General features: G+C 41.6%; 1 protein-coding gene across 1 annotated transcript in view; it reads right to left on the reverse strand.

Moving 5' to 3' along the window:
• Positions 1–13,302, reverse strand: part of BRIP1 (BRCA1 interacting protein C-terminal helicase 1) — a 120,375-nt gene that overhangs the window by 6,206 nt on the left and 100,867 nt on the right. The window contains exons 16-17 of the mRNA XM_038759599.1: positions 5,513–5,625; positions 1,605–1,687 (exon numbers count right to left, since the gene is read on the reverse strand). Coding sequence (XP_038615527.1) covers positions 1,605–1,687; positions 5,513–5,625 — 196 coding nt within the window. The remainder of the gene's footprint in view (positions 1–1,604; positions 1,688–5,512; positions 5,626–13,302) is intronic.

Here is a 13,302-nt window from a genome sequence, read left to right on the forward strand (position 1 = left end):
CAAGCGCTTAGTACAGTGCTCTGCACACAGTAAGTGCTCAATAAATACGATTGATTGATTCTATTTTTAAAAGGCTTCTCTTTTTTTTTTTAAAAAAAAGCACAAAAACCCAATTCGATTAGAATGGTATTAATTTAAAACTTGCCAATTTACATTTTTAAAGCCAGCGTATAAGTTTTTCTGAGTGAAAAATATTTTCCCTACTTCTGTAAGTGCACAGGGGGATAAGAAACTAAAAAAACTCATATCTTTCTTACACATCAAGATTCATGTTTAAGGAACAATATAGACTCCCTCTCACTATGTTAATAGCAAAGACTGTTTTAATAAACAAGTTTAGATAAATTGAAAGATGCAGCTCAAGAATCCACTGTAATGGGAGTTCTATTTTTAAAAGACTTGTCTTTTTTTTTTAAAAAAAAAAGCACAAAACCCCAATTCGATTAGAATGGTATTAATTTAAAACTTGCCAATTTACATTTTTAAGGCCAGTTTGTGCTTTGAGTGAAAAATATTTTTCCTACTTCAGTCATAAAAAAGACGTTTTTCACGAATCCCAGTTTAATTTGAAAATGCATAAATGGAGATGGGAAAAGGCTGGGCTCATTTCTAATCTTGATTTTACCACCAGAGTTCTCTCCTGGCTTTCCTACCTCTCCGCCCGCTCTTTCTTGGCTCTTCTCTGGCTGTGCTTCCACCCCCTGCCCTCCAAGGTGTCCCTGAAGGCTCTGTTCGCCTCCATTACGTTATTCTCAATTCCTCGGCCACCTCATCTGCTCCCACGGTTTCAGCTACCACTACTACGTGGATCTGCCTGAACCTCTCTCCCGATCTCCAACTCCACATTTAATAATAATGGCATTTATTAAGCACTTACTATGTGCAAAGCACTGTTCTAAGCGCTGGATTCCTCTTGCCTCCAAGGCATTGTCACATTCAGATGTCCTACTGGTACTGTTAGCTCAATATGTCCAAAACTGGCATCAGCAGTTTCCCTCCAGAATCCTCTCCACCTAATTTCCTATTCACAATTAACAATACCACCACCCTCCCTTCCTCCCAAGCCCAGCCCGCACACTCTGCTCTTCTGCCACAGCTAACCACCTCACTGGGTCTCATTCTCACCTGTCCCACCATCAATCTGGCCTGGAATGCCCTCCCTCCAAATCCCTAATGAGAGCCTACCTCCTTCCCCTCCCCACAGCACTTGTGTATACTTATACATATTCATTACTCTATTTTATAAATGATGTGTATATATCTATTATTCTATTTATCTATTTTGACGGTATTGACACCTGTCTACTTGTTTTGTTGTCTGTCTCCCCCTTCTCGACCGTGAGCCCACTGTCGGGTAGGGGCTGTCTCTGTTGCCGAATTGTATTTTCCAAGTGCTTAGTTCAATGCTCGGCCCAGAAAGTGCTCAATTAACAATTTTGATTGATGGACTGAGGGTCTGTATTTCCACAAAAAAAAAATTCGGAGAATCGGATTAGCTCTGGGAGTTCTCTGGCCTTGAGCAATTTCTTGAAATAGCCGTCTTTTAAAACCCAAGACATGTGCTACTAATTCCTATTTTAATCTAGTTTAATCGAGCAACTTACCGGATATATATCGATTAGGATTGCTCCTGAAACGGTCATCAACTAAAATAAGGGCTCCCCAATCATTTTTGTGGCGAATACACCTACAGGAAAATAGGAAAGGAGAAAACATTTTAATTTAAAAGGTGTGACGTCAGCAGCTGAGAGCTTTTCAGTGAATCAGCTGTAGGTACAGAGACCCAGACATGTGTCAGCTTGCAGCCCTACGCTGAAAGCGGCTGCTGGAGGAGGAATGTAAACGCTATCCTAGAAGATGAAAGCACAGCAGCTAAAACTACTGGAAAACACTCTCTACTCCTGTCAACTCTTGATATCAGTACAAGCTAATCCCAAATGTTCCCTATATCTTCTCTCTGAAAAAGAGGGAAGAGTGGAGAAAAGAGTGGGAATTTTTTTCCCAGGGGTCAAACACACAACTTCACCAAACTAAAAGCACTTCCTTTTATAACTACACGTTTTTACTATTTTCTAAGGCAGACTTGAAAGTAATCTTCCAGCCACGGAAGCATCAGACCATGGGATGGGAAGAAGCAGGGGATGGTAATCATACGGCCTAATTTGGGAACGGGGGGAAATGTAATGCGAACTCTGAGAGCCGCTCTACTTTACTTCCCCCGTGGTTTAACTGTAAAGCCCCCCGGGTGGCAGAAAGGCACTTAAACTAACAAAACAGTCCAGGGTAAGGTTTTACCTTTTCATTTTTCCATGGCTTTAACACTGCTCCACTCCAATGAATTATGCCCACTGGAGACCTAGCCTACACTTTTAGTAAAGCAGACCTGCTAGAAAACTCATAGCACCGTTGTCACCTGGCCACAAAACCATCTGGTATAGCCTCAAAGGATGTTATTACATTTCGGAGACTTAGGTTACTTCATATACTGTAACAACCCCAAAGGAGCTGAAAAGGGCCAGACTGTCAACTAACTTGCTTTTGCTTCCTTCAGTCCCTTCGACTTCTTTCTCAGAGGAGGCTTCCAAGTTTGTCAACGTACATTCCAGGTTTAAGAATTACGGTAATGCAGAAAAAAAATCCCTTTCTCTTTATAAACACGTTCTCCATCACCAAGCTCTTCCAGGTCAGTTTCCTTAGGCCAAAATATCAACTTGGAAATAACATCGAGGTCCTAATTTTTCATAGGCCTAAACATGGGCCAAATTTGATAGGATAAAGGCAAGCTGGGCCCTCTGGCCTTATTTAAGCTGATGAAGGGAAATACAACAAACACCAGTACAACTGAGTTGAAAGAAAGCATACGTGATTCTCTGGTAAGAGTTTCAATTTCTTCAAAAATCCTAGAAGAGAGAGTCAAAGGATTTTAAGGCATTACTGGAATTAAGTGAAGAAAATTAGATGAGTGAAAAATAAACATCAAGGCCACGTACATTATGAGACAATTAACTAATGGGCATGTCTTTCCGTGCCCTACTGTAATAATATCTTGAATTTGTACTGTGAAGCACTTTCCGCCCCGACACGTGTATATGATTTATTTCATTTTGTCCTCACAGCTGTATGTTGAATAGTAACAAGAAAATGAAAAGGCAAGAGTATATGAGCAGTTGTATACATAATAGGCTACAGAACTGTTCCAAGGACAGACTGCAGCAGCATTTGAGGCCAGGTGTCCATGTGTTTTGCTGGTTCGGAAGGGATAGCAGGAGAATAACTTCTGAGGTGAAACCATGAGAAAAGACTCAGGTAAGGAGAGAAAAATCATAAGACTTTACGGCACTTCTGTAAGCCCTCCTTAGCACTCGTGAGTCCTGGCCAATCAATGGATTTATTTTGATCTCTTTAACTGTAAACATTTTTATGTTTGCCTCCCCTTTAAGGTGTAAATTCCTTGTGAGCGGGGCCTGTGTCACTTCTTTATTCTATACTTCCTAAGCACTTGTTACAGTGCCCTATACTGACTGTATTCTCCCCGAATGCTTTTACTACTACTAACAGTGACTTCCAGGAAGTAGCTGTTGTCACATGCAGAAAGGACATGAATGCTAGGCATGGGGCCGTAGGCCCCCCATTAATCATTTTCTTCACCGGTACCGTCTTCAAGGTCAGAGGACAATGAAAAATGTAACCCAGTGGAGCGCCCAAATCTGAAATTTGTGTCGCCTAACCGATTCCCTCCTTGGAGTTGGAAACAGGCTAGCTGTGTCTGTTAAAATAGAGCAGCAGTGTGGCCTAGTGAACAGAGCACGGACCTGGGAGACAGAGGACCTAAATTCTAATCCTGTCTCTAATCCCTCAGCCCTTTCTATGATTGTAAGGTACAGCAGCTCTCAGAAACAACTGCACAAACTACAGTCTCCTTTACTGAGGATGGTCCTGGGCCAGGCCCAAGGATCTTGACTATTGCCAGTCTCCTGTGGAGGGATATTGTCCCTTGCCCCTCTCTTTCCCAGTCCCTTGTCCCTTCTCCCCATCTGTCTCCTTTGTGCCTATACCATCCTTTGCTCTCCCCTTCACCTTTCCCTCCTGACCTTGCCTTCGCGACAACTTCATTCCAATATCAGTGCCCCCATATACTCTCCTTCTTCCTTCCTCCTCTCTCTTCCCCTCTTTATTCCAAGGTCAGGATCCCTTCCTTCTCTAACTTCCCTCCTCTCATGACCCTAGTACTCCCTCTCTCAAAAAGCAACAGTATTTTTGAGCACCTACGCACTTAGGGAACATCGGTAAGAAACAGATGTGACTGTTGCCTTTAAGGAACTCCCAGCCCAATTGTTTCACCTAGCTTCCCTTCCTTCTTTGATTCATACCTTCAGTCAGTCAATCAGTAGTAGTTTTTGAGTGCTTATTCTTGGCTGAGCACTGTGCTAAGCACTTAGGAAAGTTCAATAGGCTTCATTCATTCAATCACGCCTACTATAGAGCACTGTACTAGATGCTTAGGAGGAAAAGACATAGTCCCTACTCTGAGCTGCTTACAATCTAATGGAGGGAACATATGCAGCAAGAGGAGGAAAACTATAGATAAAATTACTACTAAATGAATAAATATCTTGCACAGTTTTTCTGTTCCCTGCCACTTTTCCTTCTTATTACCTTTAACACTGCAACAGCCAGATTTATTTTAGCAGTTTCAAGAGGACGTGGTATGGCTCCTCCTCTATTTTCTGCCACCAACATGATTCTGACCACCCCAGAAGAGATCAGCATTAATATCCCAAGGGAGAAAAGAGGTAGAACCCACCCCTTTCTCTTTCTGCTAGAACCAGAAGTGACTGTGGGCTGTTGCTGTTTCTTTGCTGGCTACCAAGGCTTTGGGGGGTGAGAATCATTTTGGCTCCACCACTAAAATTAACCGTGGGTTGGCAGGAGGAGACCCCAGTTGGGTGCTGTGGTTATGGTGCTGATTGGACACCCCACCACCCCACATAAACACACCCAGGGCTTAAACGTATTTGCTGGGGAGCCTAGCTCTTGGGTGGGGAACACTGGGGCACAGTGAAGCATGTCTGACCTGCCAACTGCCCATCTCCCAACCAGGAGGCAGAGGAAGGGCTTACCATTGTTTCTGTGTTCATTCACGGGTGCTGTACATGACGCTTCAAGCCACAATGAAGTCTAGTTTCTACCTCTTTTGGACAGAACTAAGGATAAAGGATTAATGATCATCTACACACCTGTCCCTGCCTATAAAAACCTCTCTGAAGTTTTACCTGCCTAACAACTACAAGCTAATCGGGAAAAAAGCATGATGATAATCACAGTTGAGCAATTTGACAATCTGGTCATTTTCTGAATAGTAATTCCCAGATACAAAAATATAACAACAGCTTTTCAGTGTCACTGTTCATGAAATTCCGAGCAGCGCAACCAGGCTAGTCCACAATTAATCTTCGAGGTGGAAATTTCATTATTACCAACCTTGTGTCCTTTAGTACATAATTCCCCTTACCTGCCAAGAGCCTGGTTCAGGGCCCTGTAAGCTTGAATCTCATACCACTGGCGCCCAGGCAGCAGGCCTCTTTCTTTTGAGTGCTGGTCGTTATATTTTCTCTTCAGTTCGACCTAAAAGCACATGAAAAAAAAATAAGTGTAGAAGCATAAATGAGCTAAAGAGTACAATATAACAATAAACAGACCCATTTCCTGCCCACAATGAGCTGACAGTCTAGAGGGGAAGACTCTACCCGTGGTGTGACCCTGAATGTGTCCCGGCTTCTGGGATCACGATTGGAAACGGATGCATTGGGAGCTTAGTGAACTCCCACAGAGTCTGCTCTAGCCCTTTGATGAGCTCCGTACATAACTGAAAGACGTCCCACTTTTACATCACCTAGAGCAATCAATTATATTTACTGAGCACTTACCTTGTACATAGTGGTATATTACGCACTTGGGAGAGTACATTACAACGGAGTTGGTAGACATGTTCCCTGCCCACAGCCAGCTTACAGGCTACCAACTCTATTTATTTATTTTACTTGTACATAGCTATTCTATTTATTTTATTTTGTTAGTATGGTTGGTTTTGTTCTCTGTCTCCCCCTTTTAGACTGTGAGCCCACTGTTGGGTAGGGACTGTCTCTATATGTTGCCAATTTGTACTTCCTAAGCGCTTAGTACAGTGCTCTGCACATAGTAAGTGCTCAATAAATACGATTGATGATGATGATGTTGTACTATAATCAATCAGTTGTATTTATTGAGTGCTTACGGTGTGCAGGGCACTATGCTAAGTGCTAGAGGGAGTACAATATAACAGAGTTGGTAGACACGTTCCCTGCCCACAATGAGCTTACAGTCTAGAGGGGGATAGAGACATGAATATAAATCAATAAAGTTACAGCTGTGTATATAAGTGCTGTGGGGCTGAGGGAGGGGTGAATAAAGGATACCAATCCAAGTGCAAACGAGACAGAAGGGCATGGGAGAAGAGATGAGGGCTTAGGGAAGGCCTCTTGGAGGTGTGCTTTTAATAAGGCTTTGAAGGCTTTCAAGCGCTTAGTACAGTGCTCTGCACATAGTAAGCGCTCAATAAATACGATTGATGAAGGTGGGGAGAGTGATGGGTATGAAGAGGGAGGGTGCTTCAGGCTAGAGGCAGGACACGGGAGAGAGGTCGGCGGTGAGATAGACGAGATGGAGGTACAGTGAGTTAGGTTGGCATTAGAAGAGCAAAGTGTGTGGGATGGGCTGTAGTAAGAGAGCAGTAAGGTGAGGTAGGAAGGGGCAAGGTGAAGAGCAAGAGGGAAAAAGAAGGCAATGTGCAGGGCCCACCCAGCTCTTGCTCTGTTGCTGATTTAAAAAAAAAATGATGGCCTGTTTCTTTTAAAACTATGCATCTAATCAACAGCTTACTCCAAAGGTAGCTGTAGCTGTAAGAGGGACGTGTATCAAATTACTCTGTACTCTCTCGTATTGCATTTTCTAAATCTTGATTCTTGGAGAACCCCAAGCATACCAGTTTGAAATGCGCCCCAAATAGCCCTCTGAAAGCGTAAACTTACCTACCGATCAACAGATGCAATTCTACTACCATTATAATCATATCTTGGCCAGGGATTTTTAAACTTCTCTAAAAGTAAGCATTTTAAAGACACCCTTTTTATGTAAGAAATCACCAACCCTTTTAGAAACTGAAACCAAGTTGGAAAGACTGGCAGAATAAGGTGCTTGCTATTTGAAAACACTGTTCTGTAGCTGCAAAAAAAAAAAAAAGCAGTGACAACAAAACTTTTTAACAGAGTCCACTCTAAGGAGCGGAGACTTTACACAAAATGATTTATTATCTTTCATTTCTCTGAACTTCAGTTTGGGTGTGTCAGACTTCACATCAGCAATTTAGGGGCTGCGTCTAGAGCCATGGGGTACGATTATTGCAAATGGTGTCAGTAAATAACTGGTTTTATAGCAACATGAAAAATGAAAATGAATGAAAGAAGTGTACAATTTTATGTACTTTTCCTTAAATCATAGAGGTTCAGAGACACCCATTCTACGGAATACGTTTTGTCTCAGGCTGAGAAGCAGTGTTGCCCAGAGGATAGAGCATGACCCTGGAACTCAGAAGGAAGCGTGGCTCAGTGGAAAGAGCACGGGCTTTGGAGTCAGAGGTCATGGGTTCGAATCCCGGCTCCACCACATGTCTGCTGTGTGACCTTGGGCAAGTCACTTAACTTCTCTGAGCCTCAGTTACCTCATCTGTCAAATGGGAATTAAGACTGCAAGCCCCATGTGGGACAACTTGATCCCATTGTATTCCCCCCCCCAGCACTTAGAACAGTGCATTGCACATAGTAAGCACTTAACAAATGCCATCATTAAAGGAACTGGGCTCTAATACTTGCTCCACCACTTGTCTGCTGTGACACCTTGTTCAAGTCACTTCACTTCTCTGTGCTTCGGTTACCTCATATGTAAAATGGGGATTAAAACTGTGAGCCCCATGTGTGACAGGGACTGAGTCTAGCCTGACTGGCCTATACCTATCCCTGCGCACAGTACAGTGCCTGGTGCGTACTAAGCACTTTACAAAGCCGCACCAGCTTTTAACAAGATCAGATCATCAGGGATAATTTATTAAGTGCTTGCTTACTGAGTGCAGAGCACTGTACTAAGCACTTGGGAGAGCACAATACAACTGAATTGTAGACACGTTCGCTGCTTATAAACCTCCACTCAAAATATCCCCCTTTTCCTTTTCTTCTTTTCTCTCCCTCTCCATTCTTTCTCTTCTCAATAAATGAAGCGTGGTTGGTGTGTGTGTGTGTGTGTGGGGGGGGGGGGTGAGAAATCAACAACAACCAAAATATGAAGCAATATGCTTCTCCACATTAGAGCAACAAGTCAATCGCATAACAGAAAGTCAAACAATTTTTTTAAAAAAAATCTATACCAGTTATAGATTCAGTGCTTGGCCATGGACAAATTATTTACTGAAAATTACCATGATACAAAAGCAAATTTCCATACACCCCTGGGAAGAAAAACAACTGCCATTCGGGTTTTTTGATGTCCCAAATGTACAAAATGAGCCTTCCTGTCAGTTTTTTTGCCCAGCGACAAACATTTCCAGAAAGCAGGGTGGTGGCTCTAAACTGGGATAACATGTAGCACAGTACCATGTCCTACAGAGATTGGATTTTACAGAAATGCAGTCACTAAGCCTTTAAGATATGATGGATTTCCCAACTGACTTGCAGAACAGCCTAAGTGAGTTGATTTAAAAAAGCTGAATGAGAAACTTATACCCAAATTCCTACTTTATACCATTTTCTACAGTTTGAGATCTGAGGTTGTGCCTTCAGGAAATAAACTTAGTTCTGGGCAAACTGACATTGCGGAAACAATCAAAAGTCATGTTTAAAGACAAATTGCAGAGCAGTTGAATGATATGCAATCCCTCGCCTTTCATAACCTTCAGTAGTTAACTTGTTGAACTCAGAATAAAAAGCTATAGGTGAGGTTGCCAGATTTGCTTGCCTTGCTTAAATAAAAATGATGGGGCCAAATTTTTTGTTCAACCAAATCCATGTAAAATGCGGAGACACCTACTCAGTAATCCACTACAAATAAATAGGAACATAGATTTTTTCCACAGTCCTACTCTAAAACAACACACATGATTTATAATGAATGGAAGCCAATTCACCGCCTTATTGTATTAAATGTGATGCTTCTAATGGGCCGCCTTAAACATGAAATAACCTTTTCCAGGCTATAGGAAACGTTCAAGCAGATAAAAATAGTCAGAGATTAAATTCAGAGATCCCATCCACTTGATGACCTAAAACAAATGAAAATCTTCCACCTGAAACCACAGCATTTCATGTTAATTCCAATGCTGGGCTTCACTACAGAAGCCTAATTGCCAAGTCTCTCTCTCATCCCATGTTTTCTCATTTCTCTCCATTTCTTCCTCTTTAACCCTTGCTATCTAGAGAGCCTTACATCGTCTTCACTAAATCAATCAAAATTCCACTGGTCTGTTTTATAGCAGGGATAGTAAAAAAAAAAAAAGATCTTTAGTAATTAACATGGTCTTTTCAATCAGTGGGCCTGAACCTCCACAGCACAGTGTCTTTTGATGTACTTAATAAGCTGCATAGGCACTCGGTACAGTGCTCTTCACATAGTAAGTACTCAGTAAATGCCAATTAATCATAGCGCTTAGCACAGTGCCTTGCACATAGTAAGTGCTTAATAAATACCATTTAAAAAATTGTATTTATTGAGAGCTTCGTGCGCAGAACACTGTATTATGTGCTCGGGAGAGTACAATACAATAATAGGTTCCCAGCCCACAACAAGTTTACAGTCTATATAATCAATTCCATCGATTGATTGCATTATCCATCCTTGCCCGGTTGGTGCAACGAACACAATGTGCTAGTCACATCAACCTCCTTCCAAGGGCGCGATCCTTTTGAGAAGCAGCGTGGCTCAGTGGAAAGAGCCCAGGCTTTGGAGTCAGAGGTCATGGGTTCAAATCCCGGCTCCGCCAACTGTCAGCTGTGTGACTCTGGGCAAGTCACTTCACTTCTCTGGGCCTCAGTTACCTCACCTGTAAAATGGGGATTAAATGTGTGAGCCCTACAGGGGACAACCTGATCACCTTGTAACCTCCCCAGCGCTTACAGCAGTGATTTGCACATAGTAAGCGCTTAACAAATACCTTTATTATTATTATTATTATTCTTATTATCATGCTGAACCTACTTATGGAGCTGGGAAAACTATTCAAACAACCGGCATGGAAAAGCAGTGTGGTTAAGTAGAAAGAGCTTGGTTCTGGGGGTCAGAGGACCTGAGTTCTAATCCCTGCTCTGAAATCACTTTCTGTGCCTCAGTTTCCTCACCAGTACAACGGGGATTAAATCCTACCCGCTCCTGCTTAGACTATGAACCCCACGTCGGACAGGGACTGTTTCTGACCTGATGATCCTGTACCTACCCTAGTGCTTAGTACAGAGCTTGGCTCATAGGAAGTGCCCAACAAGTACCATAAAACAATTGTAATAATGAAGAGTGTGATCTCTGAAACACCTGCCCACTGAGATAGCTATTACTGACATAAAATCCAGATTGTAGGGAACCTAAAAAGTAGTACCTGAATCTGTTCATTAAACTGAATATCCAAAAAGTAGAAGAGACTGTCCAACTGCCAACACTCTGAACTGTTTTTTAAAAGTCATAAAGGGCACCATTCCAAGTTTGTCTTGCCATCCTTCCAAGTACAGTTTTTTTTTTTTTTTAAGTCATTTTAAGTATTTACCAAACGAAGGCCAGGAGCAAATAGCAAGTAGAAACAGTGTGGTTCAGAGGGCTGAACAAAAGTGAGTCTCTAAACAATCCAATCTGCCACCTTGGGCCAGTCTTTTAACTTAACTGGGCCTCAGTTTCCCCATATGAAAAACGGGAAAAGTAGTATTTCGTTTTTGCAGGGCTTTTGGGAAAGCTATCATTCATTCATTCAATAGGATTTATTGAGCGCTTACCATGTGCAGGGCACTGTATTAAGCGCTTGGGAAGTACAAGTTGGCAACATATTCATTCATTCATTCAATCGTATTTATTGAGCGCTTATTGTGTGCAGAGCTTGGGAAGTACAAGTTGGCAACATATAGAGACGGTCCCTACCCAACAGTGGGCTCACAGTCTCGACTCTTATTATAAATACAACTTTGTAAAGTAAATGTTCATTCATAAATCCATTCCCAAACAAGCTAGGCTCATCCCCTAAAGTGAAACAGCCTTGGATCACCATGGGGGAAAATGGGCTTTCACTTCTAGGTCTTCTAAAGCCTCCTATAGAAAAAGGGCTAATTCCCTTCCATTATTGCCAGTTACTGAAGTGCCTCCCTTGCCTGCTATCCTAAACACACAGAGGATGCTGGGGAAATGGGACTATTTGAAGACACAAAAGGGAGAGTCGCTTCCTTGGTCAACTTTTCAAATTTCAAAGCAAATCAACAGAATTTATTGTTTTAACAAGGCACAGAGCTGCCCAAGAAAAAAGAAAGGATCTTCGATGCTCTTTTATACGCTATTAACCTTTTTAACTGACAAGTGAAAGGACACGCTTCAGGAGAGAAAACAGAAGGCTCCTAACTGCTTCTGACAGGTAACTTTCAACTTGAATTTGGGTAAGAAATTGTACTTTATGTTCTTATGCCCTTTAAAGCCTCCTGTCAAATTTACAAATTTAAGCTCTGCAGTCTGAAAATAAATTCACTATGATTTAATATATTTAATATTTGAGGACCTCAGTAATTTGACTGCCTGATACAAAAGTTCTGCTTTTATTATTTTAAAACGCTACAAAGATTTTGAGCCTTTGTAATCAATGAGCCTGTGGAACTGTACATTGCAGAACTTCTCTCTTAACCAGTAAGTATGCTCTGCATGTGAAACCGCAGCCAAGAGAAACAACAGAGTATCTTTTGAGGATTAGAGGTGGAGAAAATACTTTAAAGACCAAATTTTAACCAGATGGATAAAATCTCACTGAGAACGTGACACGCGGTTGTTTTTAAAAACATTTCCTGCTGCCCCTAGAAGTAATTGAAGTGGCTTCTCAAACAGGATTTTCCTCAAAAGAGTTTTGAATCAAGAGGCCTTATGCCAAAAGTAACAGCTTAAGTTTTCGAAGTTTCCTGCAGCTCTGATAGGCTTGGAACGGTAATATTATACATAACAATGGCCACTCTTCCTCTAAGGCAATAGTGGCTGCAGGAATTATATGGTTATAAAACAGAGGTTTTGTGACAATTGTTGAGCCACATCAAGAAATTTACTTTTCTGCAGCCTTTTCTTTTTCATTAATAAAATATATTACCCTTCTAGCAGACTAAATTCTTTCTTTTACATGTCTTTAGATATGTTTCATATAGCAAAAATGCCCATTTAAACATCACCAGTATTCTACTTGGAAGAATTTTTCTTCCCATGAATTGACACTAACATTAAATCCTTTAAAAATGTATATCATTTTGACCAGACGGCCAGGACATAAAAGTCAGTCCTGGAAATCCTTTCCATTGCCTAAACAATGAGATGATAAAGAAAACAAACAGCCCACTCTTTTAATGGATCATGTTTCAAAAAGAGGTGACTCCATAGCTTTTGGGGGGTTAAACATTCATTTTACTTCTTGCGAACGCAAAAGGCCGGCACGTCATTTTAATGCAACCAGAGTCCATTTCATTGTATAACTACACATTGTCAGGCCTCAAAATCAACGTCCAATTCAAAATGACATGTTGCATATGTGAAAAAGCCAAGCTCTCCTGCCAGCAAGAACCCCGAAGGTGCAATAGACAACAGTCTAGAAGGGATTAGTTAAAATGTCAAAAGGCGGCCTTTTACTTTTTACCTGTTCATCCTTAAAAATATACCCTTAGCTATCAGGCATGCTTAACAGGCAAGCAGCGGCACAAGGCCAGTGGCAAGTTCTGCCATCCTGTAGCTGTCAGAGCAATTCGTCTTTGATCTGTCTGGGAGGTCATGGTCACATTCGCATCAGCTGAAGTCTAACAACATTATACCTGTTAAACACTGTTTCTTTTTAAAATGCTTAATTAGACAAGCACACTCTATTAGGGAGAGTTAACTAGGAAAGCTCTTCCTGCACTTCCTCAAAAAGTAAACGTTATAAATGGTTTAACTACAGTTTGGAAGGATGACCTTTTAGGCCAGTCAGCCTCCAATTTCAAATACATTTTATGGGCTTTCCATATTACG

This window comes from Tachyglossus aculeatus, chromosome 17 (assembly GCF_015852505.1).
Source record: "Tachyglossus aculeatus isolate mTacAcu1 chromosome 17, mTacAcu1.pri, whole genome shotgun sequence".
Lineage (NCBI taxonomy): Eukaryota > Metazoa > Chordata > Mammalia > Monotremata > Tachyglossidae > Tachyglossus > Tachyglossus aculeatus.